At 34.1% G+C, this 23,201-nt stretch overlaps 2 protein-coding genes across 2 annotated transcripts; both read left to right on the top strand.

The window, feature by feature from the left end:
- Nucleotides 1-4,127: 4,127 nt before the first annotated feature.
- HELRODRAFT_165989 (hypothetical protein) lies at nucleotides 4,128-7,918 on the top strand (the record flags this gene model as incomplete). The annotated part of the gene is made up of 7 exons (XM_009033032.1): nucleotides 4,128-4,164; nucleotides 4,595-4,674; nucleotides 4,762-4,998; nucleotides 5,280-5,341; nucleotides 5,703-5,781; nucleotides 6,781-6,902; nucleotides 7,273-7,918. 7 exons carry the CDS (start codon nucleotides 4,128-4,130, stop codon nucleotides 7,916-7,918), a joined length of 1,263 nt encoding a protein of 420 aa, XP_009031280.1.
- Nucleotides 7,919-9,252: 1,334 nt separating this feature from the next.
- On the top strand, nucleotides 9,253-10,304 carry HELRODRAFT_165990 (hypothetical protein; the record flags this gene model as incomplete). Its single annotated transcript, XM_009033033.1, has 4 exons — nucleotides 9,253-9,344; nucleotides 9,504-9,603; nucleotides 9,734-9,862; nucleotides 10,149-10,304. The coding sequence occupies 4 exons, from the start codon at nucleotides 9,253-9,255 to the stop codon at nucleotides 10,302-10,304; spliced, it is 477 nt and encodes a 158-aa protein (XP_009031281.1).
- Between the last annotated feature and the right edge of the window lie 12,897 nt (nucleotides 10,305-23,201).

Genomic DNA, 23,201 nt, shown 5'->3' on the forward strand with positions numbered 1-23,201 from the left:
GGGTCATATAGGGGTGTGAAATTGCTAGAGCACGGAATGAAGGTAGTGGAGAGGGTGCTTGAGAGGAGGTTGAGAAATATGGTGACAGTTAATGAAATGCAGTGTGGGTTTATGCCTGGTAGGGGAACGGTGGATGCGTTGTTCATGGTGAGAATGTTGCAGGAGAATTATAGAAAGAAGAAACGAAGATTGTACATGTGTTTTGTGGATCTAGAAAAGGCTTTTGAGGAAGGTACCGAGGAAGGACATTGAATGGGTGTTGAGGAAGAAAGGAGTGAATGAGAGACTTGTTAAAGCTGTGATGCAGCTGTATGAAGGGGCAAAGACAATGGTGAGGGTTGGAAGGGGGATGTCGGACGCTTTTAGTGTTAAGGTAGGAGTGCATCGAGGATCAGTGTTATCATCGTTTCTGTTTGCAATTGTGATGGATGTTGTGTGTGGAAACATAATGGAGGGGTTGTTATTTGAGATTTTGTATGCAGATGATTTAGTCTTGATGGCTGATAGCATGGAAGAATTGCAGTTAAAATTTGACAGATGGAAAAGTGTTATTGAAAAGAAAGGGTTAAAAGTTAATATTGGTAAGACGAAGGTAATGGTGAGTGGGGAAGGTGGGGAGCGAGTGATAAGTAAAATAGACCTCTGTGGGGTATGTGACAGGAGAGTGAAGGCTAACTCGGTATTGTGTATAGGATGTCAGAAATGGGTGCATAAGAGATGTAGTGGTGTGAGGGGGGCACTAAAAAAGGTGGAAGGCACGTTCAAATGTAAGAAATGTGTTCATGGTGTGATTAATAGGACGGACGCAAGGACGGGGTTGAGTGGTGGTATTGAAAGAGTGGAAAGCTTTGTTTACTTAGGGGATAAGCTGAACGCGGATGGAGGATGTTTGAGCGCAGTTACGGCTAGAGTTCGTGTAGGATGGATGAAATTTAGGGAACTGGGTGGGGTATTGTGTGGAAAGAAATGGTCAATGAAGATGATAGGGAGGGTATATAAAGCATGTGTGAGAGCAGCGATGGTATATGGTGGTGAAACTTGGGTGTTGAGGAGAGAGGAGGAAAGTGTACTGCAGAGGGCTGAAACAGCTATGGTGAGGATGATGTGTGGGGTTAAAGTGAAGGATAGGAGGAGTAGTACAGAGCTGATGTCAATGATGGGACTGAATGAGGACATTGTGACATTGATAAGGAGATCGAGATTGCGATGCTATGGACATGTGTTGAGAAGGGATGAAAGGGTTGGGATTAGGCGAGCGTTGGAGTTCGAGGTTTAAGGAGTGGTAGGAAGGGGTCGTCCGCGATCGGGATGGAGAGAGCAGGTGGAGAAGGACAGGGTGAAAGCGGGGTTGGGTGATACTGAGGCGAGTGACAGATGTGGATGGCGTCGAGGGGTATTTCGGTTTCATCATAGGTAGCCAAACGGCAACCCCCGATCTCGGGGAAAATGTCATCTAAACGTGTGTTGTTGTTGTTGATGTGTGTTGAACATTTGCTTCGCCATAATGTTTTAAGCTGCATTCTGCTATGAGCATTTTTAAAATATTGGAATCCATATTTTTATCTTTTGCTGATTGGTGGTCGGTGGTGGCCAGCTTCGATATATTTTGGGAGTAAGCAGGTTATCAATGAAACCAATCAATCATTATTAACATGTTATAATTTTCCTAGCTCACATTTGTGATTTTTGACACATTCAAGCGAACTATTTTTGAGCTGCTTACAAACTACTTAGGTCTCGTTATTCTTATTAACTTTATTTTAAATCATCGTGCATTGACTGCATCGTGAGCAGATTGGAGTACATACAAAACCGTTTTAATGAACGCTGCAACTACAGTTTGTGGGGAAACTGGTACAAAACGTCAGCATGAACGTGACACTTGGTGGTGGAATGACAGTGTACAAAATGCAATAGCTGAAAAGAAAGTTGCATACAAGCAATGGCAAAAATTAAAGTCTGTTGATGACCATGAAATTTTCCGTGAGAAGAACAACTATGCAAAACGTCAAGTTGCACTGGCTCGGACAGATCAGTGCAGAGAGTGGCTCACTAAAAGCAAAGGTGAACAAATGAAATCTCTATCGTATAGCAAAACAAGCAAAGCGTACGAAAAAAGACATAGTTGGTGCCTCATGTATCAAAAACGACAAAAATGAGATGGTTCTTGAACAACATGAGATCAAGCTACAGTGGAGAGAATACTTCAATCGTCTGTTAAACGAAACAAATCCCATCAATGTTAACTTTGACGCTCCACCCATCGAAGGTCCGATTCCAGACATCACTTTAGAGGAGCTTACAGAAGCTCTGAAAGCTATGAAGGATGGAAAGGCAGTAGGGCCCTCTGGACTCACAAATGACATTATCAAAGCATCTGGTACTGCAGGTATCCAAACGTTACTACAACTTTGCCGTGAAATCTGGAGAAATTGCTCAATGCCGACTGAATGGAACTATAGCATGACAGTCCCGCTATACAAAGGCAAAGGTGATCCATTGAACTGTTCATCATATCGAGATATACGTCTGTTGGAACACTCCCTGAAAATTGTTGAAAAAATCATTGAGAGAAGATTAACGTCTTGCATCACAATCGGAAATTATCAATTTGGTTTTCTAGCTGGGAAATCAACAATTGATGCAATTCACATCCTTCGGCAACTGCAAGAGAAGTACCTCGCAAAGCATCAACAACTATCACACATTTTTGTAGACCTTGAAAAAGCATTTGATCGAGTTCCCCGTGAAGCAATCAGAGTCTACGTCGACAATTCATTCCAGAATATCTTGTTCGACTTGTGATGGAAATGTATACGAATACTAAGACTTTTGTCAGCACAACGGTTGGAAACACAGATGCATTTCACATCGGCGTTGGAGTTCACCAAGGCTCGATTCTCAGTCCACTTTTATTTATAACTGTTGTGGAAGAAATCACAAAACCGATACGCACTGGTGACATTTGGAATCTAGTATATGATGATGATATCGTTTTAACAGCCACGTCTGAGCAGAATGCAGCACAGATGTTTGAAGATTGGAACACCAGACTCGCCGATCATGGATTCAAAGTCAACATCAGCAAAACCAAAGCAATGAACACTGGTGAACCCATCCAATCCACAGCTACTGGACGATGGCCCTAATCAGTTTGTAAAGCTGGTGTAGGTAACAATTCTATCAAGTGTCAGCAGTGTAACCAGTGGTGTCACAAACGTTGTTCAAAAATAATTGGTACTTTATCTAAAGTGTCCAATTTTGTTTGTCCTGCTTGCATCAATCCACAACAACAAATTCGAAATAGCACTGTTTTTGAAGCCATTAAAATAGAGAAAGTCACATCGTTTCAATATCTAGGGGATGTTCTGGATTGTACTGGAACAGCTGAAGCTGCCGTTCGAGCACGCATACGTGCAGCCTGGAATAAATGGCATCTCCTTGCCTCTATATTGATGCGACGTGACATCCCACTACCACTACGATCAAGACTTTATAAATCTGTGATACGTCCGGTGTTGTTATATGGTGCAGAAACATGGCCAATGACAACCAAACTGGAACAACAACTTTAACGAACCGACATGAAAATGCTCCGATGGATGCAACGAATTAGTCTGAAGGACCACATCAAATCTACCGAAATCCTGCGTCGTGCTGGTTTAGATGATATAAAGGAAGAATGCCGGCAACACCGTCTGCGGTGGTTTGGTCATGTCAAACGAAGTGGAAACAGTGCCATAACTTCTCTTGCAGATGTTGAAGTACCTGGCACACGTCCCAAAGGCCGTCCAATGAAGTCCTGGTCGCAAACAATCGAGCAAGACATGAAAGCTCTAAATTTAAATGAAATGGATACAACTGATTGTCTAATTTGGCGCAAAAAGTTGATGGCAAAGAAACAACGTCCTACCTCAGGAAACCGGGTCTCTGGACGCAAAACGAAGATTGATTGATTGATTGCACTGCATTGTGAGCGGCTGTTTTGGTTGGTCTTTAAAGAGGATAGGTGGAGAATTCAACGTTTCAGATAATAAACATTTTTGTAAAACTTTTTATGAGACAGGTATTATTTATGTTGCAATATTATAACTTAATTTTCCTTATTTAGTATCCACAAGGAGCTGATGGAGCCATCGGATGACTGCTATGATCCAGTTACAGGTTGTATTTTATACAGGCTTTCATGTAATTTTATTTATAATTACTTGCATAAAAGTTCATGTTCACACACAAATTAATTTAATTCAATGAAAATTCCAATAAAGATAATGAGTGAACAAAATATAATATGCTAAATCATGCAATACTGAAACTGAGCAAACTTTTTTTCTCAAAAGTTTCAAAAGAATTTATAAACATTGCTCCTGTTTCGTCACCTACAACTTCACTTCATATATTAATTCCACGTATTAACCAATTTCGACCGCTTGCAGCTGTCCTACTTTTCATTAAATATGATATTCCGCTCTGTCTGGTCGATGAATTTAGGTATATTAGTCATTTAGCAGATGCCTAAATGATTGAATTGAAGAATCTGCTAAATGACAAATTTTCCACAAGTAACGATGTTGCGTATATTTATACTTAACAGACACTTCACGCTTGGAGCCGCTATCTGAACAGGACCTGAAGGAGGCCTCCGTCATCATTGACCGATTCGGAATGGAAATTGTGAGGCAGTGTTATTAATATCCGTTTATGCTTTAACTAATCATCTCAATTAAATGTATTAAGTTACATTGTCACCTTTTTTGGAAGGCATGCAAACTCTGGTCGAAGAAATGGCAGCAACGTTTGGAAGGGTTGGAGTTAGTGAGGTCTGAGATGGAGAGCTTGAAAGGAAACATGAACAACAGCGGCGCATACGTTAATAACAGCACTCTGTTGAACAACAACAATAGTTTCATTGGCAACGATGTCAAGGAACATAGATTGCAGTACGTGAAAGCATTTGATCTGATCTTTCAGAAGAATGTTAAAGATCATATTTTTCAGGTTTGAAATTTTCGTCTCTATGGTGAAGTTTAGTTTTATTAAATGCTATTTTTCGGAATCACAAGAGAAATCAATTCATTTTCCTGTCTGTGTATTCCTACCTGTGATTGTAATACATATCTTGCTTTCTTATCCATACCTTTATTAGTTAATGTTTTATTAGTTAATAACTATGATACACAATGGTGAGATATTTTATGATTTTAGTATTTGAGGGCTTTGAAATTAAAAACTCCACATTCATTGGTGGCTAGATATTTAAAAAAATTATTTTACTGCAGGTCTTTCAGACTCTCCTTAATTTAACATTAAGCTTCTTGGTGGTGTTTCAATTCTCAAATGGGTTAGTTCTGCACATACACACACGCACGCACACACCTTAAACAAATAAATAAAATTTCACAAAGATAACACGATTCTAAAATTCACGTTTTGTAAATTGAATTGATCCAATTGTGAGATCATTAAATGAATAATTTTATTTGTTAATTTGTATTTACTCACTTGAAAATATTGGAGATATAATATATTATTTAATCATGTGAGAAAGAAATTGAATGAAATGCAGAATTTTTAGTTTGTATTAGCTAGGATACATTATTTCCAGACTAAGTTAGACAGTTAAATGAAGTTGATGATTATTACAATGATGTCAGTGAATATTATCATGAAAATAATAAATTTTGATTTGACAAAAATACAAGTCCTGCTGCTCAGAAGTCTTCCAACCTGCCAACTCTTGATCTTGTCATACCAATCCTGGTGCTGAAGCTGGGAGATAATGTTAGCTCATTCATTGATTGTTTGTTGGGATATTGTTATTAATGGAATAAGTATTATTATGGTTTTGTGGTGGTTCTTAAAATATTTCACATTTTGATAAAAACTTATTTACAATGAAGTTAATATTAGCATTATTAATTACTTTGATGGTGATCACCTATGTCAATAAAAGCATTGATGGCTTGATAACTGTTTAATGTTAACATTACTATATAATTACTATATAACTCAAATTATAGAAATGATTTTGGTTATATTAGAAATTTGTTTTGATGTGGATTAACTATTCATCTACTCAAGTCTTCCAAGCAGCACAGAGAGGCCACTAAAAACCTATTGATCCAACTTTACAACATGCCAAATTCAAAGGTTTTACGTGTGCCTAATACATTATTATATATACATTAATACATTATTATACATTACATTACATATACATTACTAATACATTATTATATATATAATATGTTCCAAAATATGGACCATTTCATTTCGTTTTTTAGTCTTTATTATTGCAGCTCTAACATACGCACAACCACTTACAATGTTATAGATGTATTATCTTGTATATTTTTTATTATGTTCTTCATATCTTCATCCATTGATTTGAAGCAGCCATCTTCGCCACAAAGGCTGTTTATCCTTTTCACACGACGTAAACATGTATTTATGTGCACGCGCAAGCACCGCATCATATACGCTGAGTATATGATAGCCATTGAGATGTTTGACTCAGCGAGCATTTGAACCACTGAGCCATCTCGCGGCCAACATGCGACAACTAACCATTTACCAACCTCGAAAGGATGAACGGCTGAGGTGGCATGCTGGTATGCATTTCGGTATGCTCCTCTTTGTATACATCACAAAAATTAAAAACAAGAGCCCTTTTAAAATTTTAAACGCTAGTTCATTAGATGAATATTTTTTTGTTAATTATGGTTAATTAATTGGTTAATTAATTAATTAATTTGTGATATCAAAATAACTTAACGTAAGTGTCAAAGTGCAATAAGCAGTGAATGTGTGAAGGCCTGCAAAAGCAACCCATCATCCAAGCTGCTCTTTCTCAACGTCCTCTCCTTCATGCATCTCGTCTACGTTGAAAGTTATCAGGATTGGTTAGAACTGACAATATCCTCATCAAACTTTTTATTTTCATATACTATTTTTAATAAGAAATTTTTCAACTGCCTTCTAAGTTCTGATTTGTAGTCTTTCTCACTGAATAACAACTTGGTGCTTTTGGTTAATTGTTGGTTTGCTATAGTATTATTTATGAAAAATAACTACCTAACTTAGGAAACTTCTTATTTTTCAATTAACTTGGGCTTTGAACTGTTATTGGTTATCGGTTATGACGGGTTTTCTTTTAGTACCAGTTTGGCGCCCTGATTTAAGTTTTTAGTTCATTAATAGGTAAAACAAATTACTTTGTAAAAACAGTCATTTCGGCTCATAAACGTTTTGTTTTCATTTGAAATATTCAAGGCCCATGCCGACAGACCAGTTGATGCCGTTCCTCATTTATTGCCTCTCAAGCAACCACTTTGAAGTTCGCGAGAGAACAGAAGAGTTCGTCATGGACGTCTACAAAAACAATCGTCAAGTAGTCAGAGGGTTCTTTCCTGCTGACGAGAATGTAAAAATTAAAACCGCTAAAAACATTCTCTACAAACATTTACTAAACAAGTTTGATGCACTAGATGGATCTAATAGTAAGTCAAACATCAGTGCCGCAATCTCTTCACAAGCACAACAGGCATTGCCTCAGAAGCAGAAAAATGTTGCACCTGTAGCGATTGCTATAAAAAATGACGACAGACGACAACCACGTCAACCAGAGCCACATACAGAGAGCACTAGGAAAAATGGCAACGTCACGTTGAAGCAACAAAACAAAACAAACATCCCAAAGCCAAAGACCAATTTATCAAAATTTAATGTTGAAGATAAATTTTCTCCCGCAACAAAATCAGTTTCTGGGGTGATTAAAATCTCGGGCGATTCAGGACCGAACAACAAAGAAAATAAATTCATTCAGCAGCATTCGTTGCATCAGAAGAATGATCAACGAGATAACTTGAATGTACAGGACCATGAGCTGTACCATGATTATGATGATAGAAGGTTCTGAAATTCTTGCCTTTACATTCAAATCACGTTTTTATTTGGCTTCATTTTATGTACTAATAATTTATGACATTAATAAAAATTAGCTAATCAAATCGTTTAGAGAAAAATGTCATTTCGCGATGTTTTAAGTGCTCAATAGCAGATTAAACGTGTTTTACGAGCTGGTAAAATATAAATTAACAGCGTGTCAACTGCATTTGTAGCTCTAGATTTGTAGCACTGCTTCTTTAAATCAGTGCTGTGTTAATTCAACTTCACTAACCAAATTAGTAACTAGTTGAAATAGATAATTGTTTCAAATGTTAATTATCAACTATAGATTTTATAAAGGAAGTTTGGTATGAGAAAACCTACAATGGACTGAGTGAGTTTTATGGATTCTGCATGATGCTCTAGGAGTCTAGGAATTGCAAGATTGCAACGAGGTTATCGCTCTGAATGTGCGTCAACTATAGATACTCTAGTGCAGTTAAGCATTTGTGGTTGCTATGAAAGTGAACTTTACAGAAAGATCAGCATTTTCTAAAACATATTTTTTTTACATATTTACTAGTATACAATGAAACTTGAAACTGTTTCTTATCAATAATTGGTATTTCCTAAAAACTTTGTGTTTGTTGGTTTAGGTAGTTGAAGCATTTTAATTACAAAATGCTTTGAAAAGACTGAGCAAGAAAGGACGAAAATTTTAAAACAATCAACGATTATAGCTGGTTTGATAATAAGTGCCTTTACTAGAGGTGACTGATGCTTAGTTATTTGGGACGGCTTTGGGGTTGCACAATTTTTGAGATAAGTTATTGCTTATCATTCAGTGCATAGCTCTATTTTAAGGATGTATAGTGGCGGTTTTGATTAGTTAACTAGTGTATAATGCATGTGTAAGGGATTGATCATCTATCAAAAAAAAGTGCGAAAAAATCTTTGGAAAAATTTGTAGAGCTATTGAAAATGTTAGGTGAATGAAATGAATAGATTGGAGAGAATTGACCGAACATTTTCTCTAGTGTAATAGAGAGCTAACGGTTTAATGATAGAACTGTGGTGAATGGTTTGAAAAATAAAATAAGTTTTGGAAATGAAAAGGTAAGGTCTGTTAACCGGGGATCTTTTTGTCATATTCGAACTTGGTCAAAGACAGACACTGCGAAACAGCACTAGGTGACCTTAACCACTAGACCTTTGTTTTTTTACAATGTCAGCAGGGCAGCCATGCTGACCTAGATGCTTCAGTAGGTTATAACATTAAATCTACATTTGGGGTGGATCATATTGATGACTATTTGACTTGGATATGTTCATGTACACTGAAAGATTAGACTATTAGGTGGAGTGATGGCTCAATGGTTAAAAGCGCCTTGTCTTGCTGCTACAGTGGCTGGATTCAAATACAAAGAAATCCCCGCTTATCATATGCAATGTGTATGGTGCGTGGTTTTCACGCATATTCATATACGGTGTGTGTGTTTGTCGTTGAAATCTCTGAAGCAAGCGCGAAAGAGAGTAATTTTTTTTATTGTTTGAAACATAAATTTAAAACAAACTGTAAAGGCGTTTGTTATGAATAATTTTTTGATTCGTTGCAGTTTTTGTGACTTCTGTGAGATAGAGCAACCAAAAGGATCACTCAACGAACATTACAAATATCGGTGCCCTATGTTGATGAAATGCCCATATTGCTCTGACGTAACTTTTTTTCTTTTCATTGAAAATTATTAACAAATTTAATTGAAACCGGTATCTGTGCCGTTGTAGTAACCTCTAATGTAAAGAAAATGAAAGAACTAATCTTCAATTTAAAATGTATTTTCAACAGCTCAAAGAGGTAAACCAGTATTACAAGCACATCAAGGGAGAATGTATTTGCACAGTGAACAATGAAGACCTCAAGGACATCGCAAAAGATAGATGTCCTCTGTGCAAAGCCAAAGTTCTCGATTTGATGGTCAGTGACAGTAGCGATGACGATGAAAGTTATGAGAAATACCGCGAATCGTGGAAATTACATCTAATCAATAAGTGTTTGATGAACAAAAACGTTAACGCTATTTAAACTGCTGATTTGAGGATTTTTAACTTATAAATCCAAGTTTTCAATTTACATTCTTATTTTTTTTTTATCTATAAGACTAATTTTTTATATTTGCATAATCATGTTTAAGTTTTATTCTGGTGTTAATTTAAAAAAATATTTCATTCATAAAAAATGATTTTATAATACACTCCTTCAGTGTTCTAGAAACGAAAGCTTCTCATTAATCTCCAAGTCTATAATGGTTAGGCCATATATATATATATATAGTATTAGGGATGCACCGAAGTTCGGCCCCGGCCAATATCCGGCTTTTTTTTCAAATCCGGCCGAGTCCGGCCTCGGCCGGATTTAAGCGTCTATCGACATTTAAAAATGTTATAAATAGAAAAAAAAATTTCATTGGATTCAATTAATTTTATGTCAATAAGTTAAAAGCTAAGCATACATGACACATAATAACAACATCACAAATTGTGAAGTGAGCTGAACAATTTTCTTTGTGCTATAACATGGGTCTCGCATAAATTATAAGCTGATCTTTGTGTAAAAGAACTTGTGCACGTGTGTGTACTATATAGTTGTATATGACGGATCATAAAGCTACATAATATATATATATATATATATATATATATATATATATATATATATATATATATATATATATATATATATATATATACAGTGTTGTTAAAATACTCACATGTTGAGTATTTAAATACTTTGCAAATACTTTGTCAATATTCAGTATTTAAATAGTATTTAAATACCAAATACTGCTACAAGTATTTAAATACTGGCTACAAGTATTTAAAAATTATTTTAAATACCATGCAGTTTTCATTTGATACTAGAATTTGCACGTTAATAAAAAAGGATCAAGAGTTAACAAAATTTTATTTTTATTATTTTATATACACCCATATCACATTTTAGTAAATCTCATAAATGTTTCCATTAGAAATGAAAAAAGACATTAATACTTAAAATTTACCAATAGTGTTGGTTAACTTTAAGGAGCAGTAATGACTCAAACAGATCATCTGATAAACGATTACGCTGTTCAGTTAAAATAAGAGCACCTGAACTAAATAGTCATTCAACTGGGCACTTGAAGGCAATGCTGTGTTATATCTAATGAAAAGTTGTTTAATTTTTAAATGTTTGTCTAACATTTTTAAATCTTTATCTTTATCATTAAGATACTGAAAATGTTGTTGCGATTGTTCTGTGGATAATTCATCATCAAAGTCAAAGAACGTTTCTGTTTTACTGTCATTGATCCTGCTTTTATAAACCGGTTCTGATGTACTTGATGTAATAGTAGACACAGACTGTTCTAAAAGTTGCAGGCATTTTGCCCTGAGTTTTGAATCATCTATCCACTGCAGTTTAAAGCGAGGATGAGTCACTGAAGCAAGTAGAAATTCTTTATCATTAAGATAAGTACCAAAACGTTTGTCAATCTCCTGTAATAAGGCATCTCTTAAAGGAATTGTGTGCTTCAGATCCATTTAAGTAAGCTTTTTTGTTAAAGTCGTCAATGTAGGCAAAACATAGCCCAGTGAACAAGTCTTGTCTCCCTACAGAATGTCAAGACTTGCGGCTACTGGAGCCATTACTGAAATAAATTCCTTTAAAAAAACTACCTCAAAGTGGAACAGTGGGGGTAAACCAAGAACCTTGAACACGTGCTATTTTCTCTTCACAATTGATGATCAGTTTAACAGAGTTGCATAATGAATTCCATCTTGTTACACATTGTATTGAAAACTGATAACCTACTATCTCAAATGCAGCATCAGCAACTTTTGTACTACGTTTTGTGGAATTCCAAATCGCAGTAGCTTTGACCATAGCCTGGTGGTAAAGCTTTTTATAGCTGCTATGTTCTAGAGCCTTTTCAGTATCAGTTGTAGCAATCAAATTTATTGTATGTGAGCAACACCTCAAATGATCTGGATGGATCACAACACCTGTCTCTGCCTTGTATTTTTCTATAGCTTCCCCAACCCCTGTGTTGAACGAAGCATCTTCATCATCACCATAAAACTCAAAGTCTTTATCATCTTCAGATAATAACTGCTCTTTAACTGCAGAACTCTCACTAAATGCCTTCACTATATTTGATCCATTATCAGTGCATGAGAATAACACTTTACTATCAATATTAAAGCTAGCATGTGTCTGACTGATTGCTGAAGCAATTTATCGTATGAGTGTTTCCCTGTGAAGCGCAGGCATTCTAGAGCAGCAGATTTTCTTTCTAGACTTGAAATATCAAACCAGTGAGCAGTTATACCTAAAAATGATCTGTTGGATGAACTCCATAGGTCTGCAGTCGTGCATACATACTGTGCCTCTTCTAACTGATTTCGTACAGTCTCCTTCACATCCAAAATCAATTTATTAATTTTTTCATGCAGAGTCTGTCGACACATAATAGAAAGACCAAACGAAAAATATCTTGAAATGATTCACTGTCAACAGCGCTAACTGGTCGCATTTCTTGGACTATATATTTGATTATTACTTTATCAAACAGACACTGTAAAACCGAAGATGGAGTTGCAAAAGTCGTAATTTTTGGTTGTTTTACTGTACATGGGATGCAGTCATCTTCTTGTTCTTCACCTTTTGTTCTCTTAGTGGTTTTTTTTCTTTTTGATGATCATTCAGCACAATTTGGTGGAAAATCTTATATAAAAAAATGATTGTTCAGTTGAGGTTATCATTAGTTTTTGGGTTATGTATATGTGATCATCTTATAAATTTTATATTTTGATGGTGAATAAATCTTGATTTACAAACATTTTTAGACAAAGACAGGCTTAGGAAGGTTTGTTTGTCTACTATTAATATTAAAGATATGACTAAATAAAAATTAATTAAGCATGTATTATACTTTACAAATATAAGATGACTTTCTATGACTATAATATATAAATCTGGAACTGGTCCAAGTATGAAAATAACAACTAAAACTAAAACATAAGAAAATAGGAGAAAAAAATATTAGTGATTTTGACTACCCTCGTGTGTTTCAGGAAAGTTGAAGAGACGTTTCTTCGTTCACTGATCATAACTGGCATCATACACAGTTTACATTTACCAGAAATCTTTTTATCAGCATTTTCTGATGAACAATCGCTTTCCGAAAATTCGAATAACTTGAAAATCCCATTTTAAACCAACCGCTCATTTTATAAGCCGCCATGTTTACCTTTATTTAACAAAGAACTGAAAGTTAGAGTGAATTAAGCTAAATACAAAAAAAACCAGATTAGAACAGTTTGCAAAGACTATTACATAGTATATGCACATCACATATGTAGAATAAACAAAAAATATACAACGTGGAATAGATGATTGATTAAGCAATTTTTTGTCAAAGTATTTACATTTTTTAAATACTAAATACCATACTAAAGTATTTAAATACTGTATAAATACTGCTATTTTATTAAGTATTTTAAATACCTCTTAAATACTGGGGTGAGTATTTAAATACTATTTAAGTATTTAAATACTCTAAATACTTAACAACACTGTATATATACATAATCACATTATTTAAGAACATGGTATGTTAAAGGTTAGGCTAGGCATACATGACACATAATAACAACATCACTAATTGTGAGGTGAGCTGGAAATTTTCTTTGTGCTATAACATGGATTATGCATACATTATAAGCTGATCTTAGTGTAAAATAACTTGTGCACGTGCATACATGACATATAATATTAACATCACTAATTGTGAGATGAGCTGGACAATTTTCTTTATGCTATAACATGGGTTATGCATAAATTAAGCTGATTTTTGTGTACAGAATTTGGCGTATCACACAGCTTATTCATATATTTGAATTAATTAACTATTTGCTTGGTGTTATTTTTTAATGTTCAACATGTAGATAACCGTAAATGTGAGTATTTTTTCTAACGTATGTAAAATGGTAACTAAAATCCGGCCCCGGCCGGTTTTTGAATTTTAAATCCGAATCCGGTGCATCCCTATATAGTATATATTCTATATATATCTATCTATCTATATATATATATAGTTAAGGTTTATTTATTATGACCAAAGTTGAGATAGTGACGTTTGTTTTCACTATATATGAATGCTGCACAGCTAATTGAATGAAAGTCCGACGCAAATATAAATAACATCTAGAAGTCGTTGAGGTCATTAATAGAGAAATTGTGAAAATTAAATTTTTGCAGGAGGGAGAGGTTAATACACACGCGCTCGAATACATACATTCATTCGGAAAAAATGTAAGGCAGAAAATAACCTTTTGTTTTTGAACACGAGTTAGAAAGCTATTCATGATTGTATTTAAAAATCTTGAGTGTAAAAGTCTCCTACTTAAAAATGACAATTTATTGCCTCACTCCACTAGGCTATATACTAATCTAACCCATAAATATAAATTTATATATTCAGAATCAGCCATGGATATATATAATATATCTTTATATATTTATATTCATGGAATTTATATTCATGGAATCAGCACATCTGATTTAATAAAGATAATCCTATTTGATTGTTGTTTTTTTCAAAAGCTAAATTTTTTTGTACAGTGTTATTGGTAAATTGTTATTAAATTATTAGTGTTGTATATGAGACTTATCAATCTTTATAACAAAATTTTGTTAAATGGTTTTTATAACTGCATATTCTGTGCATATATACACAAACAGCGACTGACTGCATACCGGTGTATGATATATTATTGATCCTATTCAATACATTATTTAGATACTCTTCACGACATGAGTATAGCAACTCAACTCATCCATAAAAATTTCTTACATCTCAATGAGAAGAGATAGCAAGAGAGATTATTAGCAAATTATATCACTCGTTTCATCAACCGCCGAGGATCATCGTAAATAATTTGCTAAAATCAATAATATTTTTAAAAACATTGGAGTATGATACAAAAATCAAGAATTAAGATTATTTAAAACCAAAATGAGATCATTTAGTTATTCTTTACATAGATAAAGCTGGCAAGTGATCGTTCGCTACTCGACACAATTCGCCCAATTAGATAACGTAACATCCATTATTTCTAGCCGATGATGACTAATATTTTATTTACTTGTATTTCTATTTAACTAGTTTTTTTAATCTGCTTCGCCTGTCGCTTGCACTTTTATGGACTGCTGGATTAATTTTTAATTTAATTTTTTATCGTCTGCATCTGTGAGATAAAAATTAAATAAACAAAGCTGTTTGTCATTTCATTTTGATTGAAGATGGCCAAATTGAACTTGCTGGCTTTTGTTTTCCTTTCTTGTTTGATACTTTCCACAGTAAGTTTTTAAGTTTAATTAAGTTAAGTATCAACCACAACCAACCAACAATCAAAATCAAATTCAATTAAAGTTTCATTTGCATTGCATGTAATTTTAATGTAAATTGTAAATGTAATGTAAAGTTACCAAATTAGCAATGCAATTCTTTTACAAATTTTTATAAAATAAATTAAATTTGGAGTTAATTTTTAAAATTTTTTCATATTTTTATTTAAATTTTAGCTGAAAACATTGAAACATTCATTTTTAAAATTTAGATATGATTTTGTTTAGTTTTTAGTTTTACTATTTATTTATTTGTGTTTCATTCAATTCAATTTAATTTATTTTATATTACAAATAATATGACATATTGGTATTCACTTTCTATCTGATCATCCATTTAGATTGCTTATAGGACAGGTAAAAAACCAAAGTCTAATAAGGTGACAACCACAACAACAACAACAACCACAACTACTCTGGCTCCAACAACCACAGAGATCATTATCAATATTGATGAAAGTGATGTATGTTTTCTATTAGTATTATGCTTAGTTAAACAAAGTTCATTCATAGATTTTAATTGTCATATATTTATAAAATATAAAATATAAAGCTGTTATATATAACTAAATAAATATTGGATAAAGACTGTCAGAAATGCAATTATTGATGAAAATAATGCCGAACATGCAGTGATTTTCATCAATAATTGCACAACTAAATAAATGTATATAAGGGTGAAATTGAAAGAATATAAGGGGCTTTAAATGTGTAAATTTTCACCTTTATTACTAAAAAAGGTTGATGTTAACAAATACCAGCAATATACATAGACAAAGTTCTTATTAAGACTTTTACAGGGGTTAACAAAAGGCTTGAAATATGAAGAACTGAAAACATTTAAATCATGGTTATGTTGGTTTATATTAATCTCTGTAGCTTTAGATTTGATATCTGAAATATTCCTTAGTGTCAGGAATGTATTGTTTATCAGACCTATTGTTATATACAAAATTGTAACAGGTAGGTGTGATGAGTGATGTTGATGGTTCAGATGACCTGCTTTCTCTGGCTCCTTTTAAATTAATAATGTTACAAGCAATATTTAAAAATTGGTCTATAGCAATTGTTAAATAAACTTTGAGAATTGATATGTATGATGTTTTGTTAGAGGATATAAGTTACATGAATTGAAATAAGAACAATCATTAGAAAAACAGGCATAACTTTTATAATCAAAATTAAGAATTAAGCAAATCTAAAATTACAAAAGAATTTATAACAATAGATTTTGTAAGGTGTCATAACTTTTTCATTTAGTAAAATTTAAACTTGAAAACTTTAAAAATATAAACAAAATTGAAAACCTAAAAAACAAAAAACCATGGTTTTTATTAGCCCTGACTGGAATGGGATTGCAAAAATGTGTTTACAGGTAGGTCTTCTTAGGCAATCCATCAGATTGAGGCCACATATCAGATGGCAGTTAAAAAATGTACATGCATAGTAAATAAGTAAACCAACAAATAAATAATTAATTAAATAAATAAATAGATTTATAAATATATATAATAATGAATTAACCATCACGACAAATCACTGACATGCAGGATGGAAGTGGGAGTGGTTTGGATGATAGTGACAATGATGACGATGATGAGGACGATGATGATGATGAAGATGGAGACGATGAAGATGATGAAGGCAATTATGATGATACTTACAACAACAGAGGCAAAATGAATAATAATAATTATAATAATGCCAGAAATTCTAATTTTCCTACTAGAAATGATCATTTCAATAACAAAAATATTAATAGCAAATATCAGAGCAACAACAACAACAACAGAAAAAACAGTTACGACAACTACAACAACAACAATGACGATGATGAGAGTTATGATGATGAGGACGAAGAAGATGATGAATACGATGACGACGACGATGATGGTGGCATTGACTTGGATGGACCAGAGGACAAATTTGATAGAAACTCAGGCAACCTGTTATCACATAATAAGAAAATGAACAGTACTTATTTCGATAAGTATGCCAATGAAGATGATGATGGCGGTGATGATGAAGAGGATGATTATGATGACGATGATGAAGATTATGAAAGCTCAGGAGAATGTAATCTTTTTTTTCCTCATCAAATTATTGCTTTTCAAATTTAGTTCCATTGATTGTTATGCTTTTATAGTTTTATTACTGAAGTTATTGTTAGTCATTTTTTTAATACATTTTCAACTCTGGTTTGTTGACTCGTGAAAAATATTGTGAATTCATTTCAACAAGAGACACACACAGGCCAAGCAGCATCTTGCTAGAGTGTTTGATATTCATTAAATTTTAAGTGTTTGTTGTTTTTGGATTGATAACTTCATATTAAAATTGAGATTTGTTATAAACTATCTCAACTAGTTTTTATTGTTTGAATCTTTCAGACGTTAAAAAAGATCTGACAATGGCACCTCCTCCGTCATCATCATTCACCACACCGCCGGCGTTTAGCAGATTTTACCAGACAACATTTTCAATCCTACATGGACAGCCTGGAAGTCAGCAGACCAGGAAGGTCGTCACCGACCGTCTGAGCACTGTGAAACAACATCATCACTTTTTTGAACCCCCTGGTGGACCCAGGCAAGAGATTATTGAGGAAGATGATGATGACGAGAAGAAAGATGGTGAAAGGTTTTCACCATCGCATGTGTCAAAATTGTTTAATGTTGACCTCAATAAGAAAAAGTCTTCAACTGCTGCCTCAACAATCACAACTACAACTCTTCCAACAACAACAATGAGAGCCACAACCACAACATCAAGATCAACAACAACTCTTCGCAAAGCATCAACAACTCTGCCCAGCATCCCCACAACAACAAGAAGATTCTTTATTCGTCCGTCAACTGCTTCAACATCGAGTGTTGTCAGAGTCACTCTGGCTAGGATCACTTCCCCCATTCGTTCATCTACATCTACTAGTACTACTACTACTACTACTACTACTACTACTACTACTACTACTACTACTACTGTTACTACTACTACCACTACTACCACAACCACTACTACCACAACCACTACTACCACAGCAGCTAAGACTACTACTGCCGTCGTGGTTTCTACTACTCTCACATGGACCACTGAAATTGCAGCCAAGAAGATTGGTACATTGGACAGAGAGGATTTTGATGGTGATGATGGTAATGATAACATTAACAATCTTGATAATGATAACAAGTTTGATCCGAGCTCGCCAGATAAGGATGAAGATGATGAAGGTGGTGATGTATTTGTTTTCATTTTGTTACATTTGTTGTGTGCACATGTTTGCTAGATTAGATAGTGTTTCAGTAGTGTTAGTTAATGTTGATTGCATTTTATTCACTGCCAGTTGTGTGTAGTTAATTATGTTGAAAGCAAGTGCTGTGAATAAATAAATATTGAATAAATAATTGGAACTAACGACTAATGGGATCAAGCTTGTTATCTTTATCAACATCGTTTATGTTAGCCCACTCATGTGAGTAAATTATAATCTCAAACAACCTCCTACAATTTTGTTTGTTCACTTGTTCAGACAGACCTTGAGTGTTTCCAATTGATCCTTTATTATTTCTTTCTGCATGATCACTTGCCATATATTTGCTTCATTTTTCAGATTGTTCTTATTAGATTATATACTTGTTAGCTAGCAAGCACAATTAATGGATGTCACACACAATACAATTTTATAAATACAATTAAATAGTATGCAGCTAATCATGCCCACATGCTTGTTAGTCACAATCTAAACAGCACACACTTTCATGTACACAAACATGCACTCAAACATGTACACAAACATGTACACAAACTCACATACTAGCAGATAGTAGTTTGCACTCAGTCAACAAACACTGAACAACTGAAACTAACACGTCCCCGCACAGATGCAGATGTGTCCATCGACTTGAATGAAGAGGAGACAAATGAGATCCACTCACACTTCTCTTCCATGTCTGGAGTGCACCACCTACCTCAACTGGCATACGTCAGACAGCCTGGTGTACTTGCGGGTCAGTTGATGGGGTGGTGGGTTGATAAGTATGAGGTGGTTGGTTGATGGAGTGTGAAGCTGAGGTTTGATGCGGGGGCGAGTGAGGTGATTGGTTGAGGGGAAGAAAGGCGCTGGGTTGATTGATGGTAGAGTGGGGTGGTGGGAGGAGATGGGGTGGGTTGAGTTTTTGCACAAGCTGCTCTGGATGTGTTTTGCTTATTAATACTCTTTTAGTGACTTTGAAAATTTTGTTGGGCTGATAAATGAGGAACATCAGATAGACCTATGGTGTAGTGCTTACGTGTTGTCCCATATTTATTGCAAGCTGAACTTCGTTCACAAAGGCTGCAACACTGCATCACATTATGTTCATACATTTGATAGTTTCTGACTTTTAAACAGATTGCATTCGAACCGGGTCAGTGTGAATTAACGAGATTGGACATAGCTAACCTGTCATCGACCAAACTTTTTAATATTAGTTCTATTCTACAATTCAGTTTGAAATAATAATGGAAATCTCCTTGCAGGCATCATAGCAGGAAGCATTGCTGCGCTGTTGACGTTGATACTCTTGCTGATGGTCATCATCTACCGCCTCAAGCAGAAGTCTGACCCATCATTCATCCACAACGATCGACCCACCAGGTCCCCTGCCAAGGCGGGGTACAAGAAGGCTCTCGATAAGGACATGTATGGCTGAACGACCCCGTATCAATCAATCAATCAATCAATCAATCAATTAATCAATCAATCAATCAATCAATCATCAGCATCTAATTAATCATTCTTTCGTTTAATCAATTAATCAATCAATCGATTAATCAATAATTCATTCAATTTATTCTTTCCATAGGTTTATATAATTGAAAGCATTTTCATCAATCCATTCATGTGTTGGCCAACTGGTCAATTGCTGAATAACCAATTGATTAACATATTAGAAGGCCAACTGATACTTAATAAATTAATTATCATTAAATGAAAACTTCAGCTGACAATCTGTTGCTTTGAAATGCGTTATAATTGAGAACTGGCCGGTTGCCACAATTGGCTCTATTGAGAATGGAATAAAATTATAATGGATTTTAATAAATAAATAAATAAACGAATGAATGAATGAATGAACGAATGAATCTTGTTGGTTGTGTGTCGTCAGGTAGTCAATTGGTTCATCAGTTGTTCAGTTAGCAGATTGACTGATAGCGGTTGATTTAATGATTGATTGATTGATCTGTTGACAAAATTGTTTGATTGTTCCCAATTTCAAGTCATTTTATGTTAAAATAGTTTTTCTGTTTCAAATCTTGTAAATACATATTATATGTTTTCTTCTGGATGTTTGTTTTTTTTTACTCACTCAGTTGTTCGTCATTATTCATTTCAATGGCGCGTTGCTAGTTAGACATTATTTTTTCAACTCAACCGACTAATGCAACGTGCACGTGCTCTGTGAAGTTAGCAATCATCTGCTGTCTTGAATTTAATGATGTTTCTATGTATTTTATTTTATTGGAATAACGTTTCATCGTGTTTATATAATTTTTAATCATATATATATTTATATATTCATATTCATGTATTATGTTTTGGACTTTTAACATTTTAGTATTTATTTATAATTTTGTTGTCTTCAGCTTTGTTTGTCATTACGTTTTCTTGAATATATAAATATGTATATTTATACATAAAGCCTTTTTTGAACTCATGATTATATATTTAGAATTCATTTAATTTGCGGTGAGGTTGCGTGCATTGCAGTGACCACGATGTTCGTTGTTTGAGTTGTTCGTTGTTTGAGTTGTTCGTAGTTTGAGGTGTTCGTTGTTTGAGTTGTTCGTTGTTTGAGTTGTTCGTTGTTTGAGATGTTCGTTGTTTGAGATGTTGATGGGTGTTTGTTGTTAAATGTTGAAACTGGCGTGTGAAACATATGCGTATTGCTGCTGATTGATGTCTGCCATGTGCTGTCTTGTGTTGACTGATCGTTTGAGACTTGCGTAAAGCTTATTAAAGGTTAAATGTCAATTTCTCATGTGTACACCCTCCAGAGATACACACAGCGAAACAGAGAAACCACGCTCCACGCATTGCATATGATGTGTATTGTTGTTGCTGCCTTGCAATGTTTTCGTGTGGAGTAACTGGTAGAGGTCTGAGATGTTTGCATTCTCTTTAATGCACTTGTCTAGATATGTCTCTTTATTGAAAGTTTAAAATTTGTTACGTAGTGTTGTTAGGTAGTGTTGATGTGTCTTTGACGTAGATGTTTGTTGAAGGAAATCCTCGTCGTCGTGCGCTTGTCTGTCGTTGTTTGAAGTGTTGCAAAACGTTTTCGCAGGTTTCAGACGATGAAGAGCTTTTTATCTTTTAATTATTTCAGTTTTGATCTGTTAGTTTTCATTCATCTAACGATATAATAGATTATTTCAAGTTTAGTTTTTGTAACATTTTAATATATATTTTTATTTATATACATTAACATATATGAACCTTTCATCATGATACGTTGCTAGCATTTTAACGATTCATTGTGAGTAAACTGTTAGTGTTCTTATATGTTAACGACACGATGCGTTAAATTTATTGAGCAAATTTTGAAAATTATATATATATATATATATATATATATATATATATATACATATACATATATATACTCGTACATGTAATATATAATATTCATTTATATTTTTATAATTATAATAGATATTGGTAACAATCGTGGAAACTCATCCTCAAATGATATACTTCAATATTTTGCATATTTAATTTCTATCCTACTACCAGTTAATCAACCGACCGATCAACCAACCGACCGACTAACCAACCAACCAAACAACCAACCAAAGTATTAAATGTTTTGCAATCTTAATGCACGTATTCATTCAATTTGTATTTATAAGCTCTTTATATTTATTATTTATCAGTATTGATCAACTGATTGACTGATATTGAATTTAAATGTTTAGTATTTGATAATTAATTTTAAACCCGTAAAGGTTTTATCATATCACTCAAACTATGTTGATGACAAATTAAAATGTACTTGTCGAGTTTTTAAATCCATCAGTTTCAATCATGTAACAATGCCATGTTACTCATTATACGTTGAAATTAATTCTCGTGCGTCATTGATCAGTTAGTGTTTTAGAACCACTCAATGTTCTGTCAGTGCGTACATGTGCCTGGAGTCTCGGTACACGTACGGTACGGTACAAATTTTTTTCTAATGTCAATTCGTTTTTCTTATGTTATAGATAATTTTAAAATCATTCAACTCCATGATAGTCAATTAACAGATAATCAAATAATATTTCTATGATCACTGATCTCCTGTTAAGATTGTTTTATTGCAGTTTATTAATTTTCATAGTGGTAACAATTTTAATTTGTAATACGTACTAATGTGTTCACGTGCTTCTTTTAAAATTATTTGATGAATTCATTAAACTGTCATCAACCAACACCGAATTTTTTTATTCATTTTTTATAATACAGCTCTGTCAAACGCAGAGATCCACACATGTTCCTCTAGTTGTAGTTGAACCTTTGTACCACACAGGTTGTACTATCCCCGCCACATCGTTTGCATGCACGCGCAATCACCCACCGCACCTTACACGTTTGATAGTTTTTGAGTTTTGGACAGACAGCATTCGAACCATGATATCACGTAATAGCAGCGCGAGACACGGCACTTCTACCGAATGAGATAACTTGAATAGTTTTTTTTAAATTCTTTCTTAGAAATTAAGTAGTTAGAAAACTGCGGTGTTTGATGGGGGATTATCGGAAAAAGTTCTACTTTTATCGAATTCATCGAAAGATTTGGCTTCAGGACCTTTCATTTATTTATAGAACAGTATACACTGAAAATTT

The sequence above is a fragment of the Helobdella robusta genome (assembly GCF_000326865.2).
Source record: "Helobdella robusta unplaced genomic scaffold HELROscaffold_9, whole genome shotgun sequence".
Taxonomy (NCBI): domain Eukaryota; kingdom Metazoa; phylum Annelida; class Clitellata; order Rhynchobdellida; family Glossiphoniidae; genus Helobdella; species Helobdella robusta.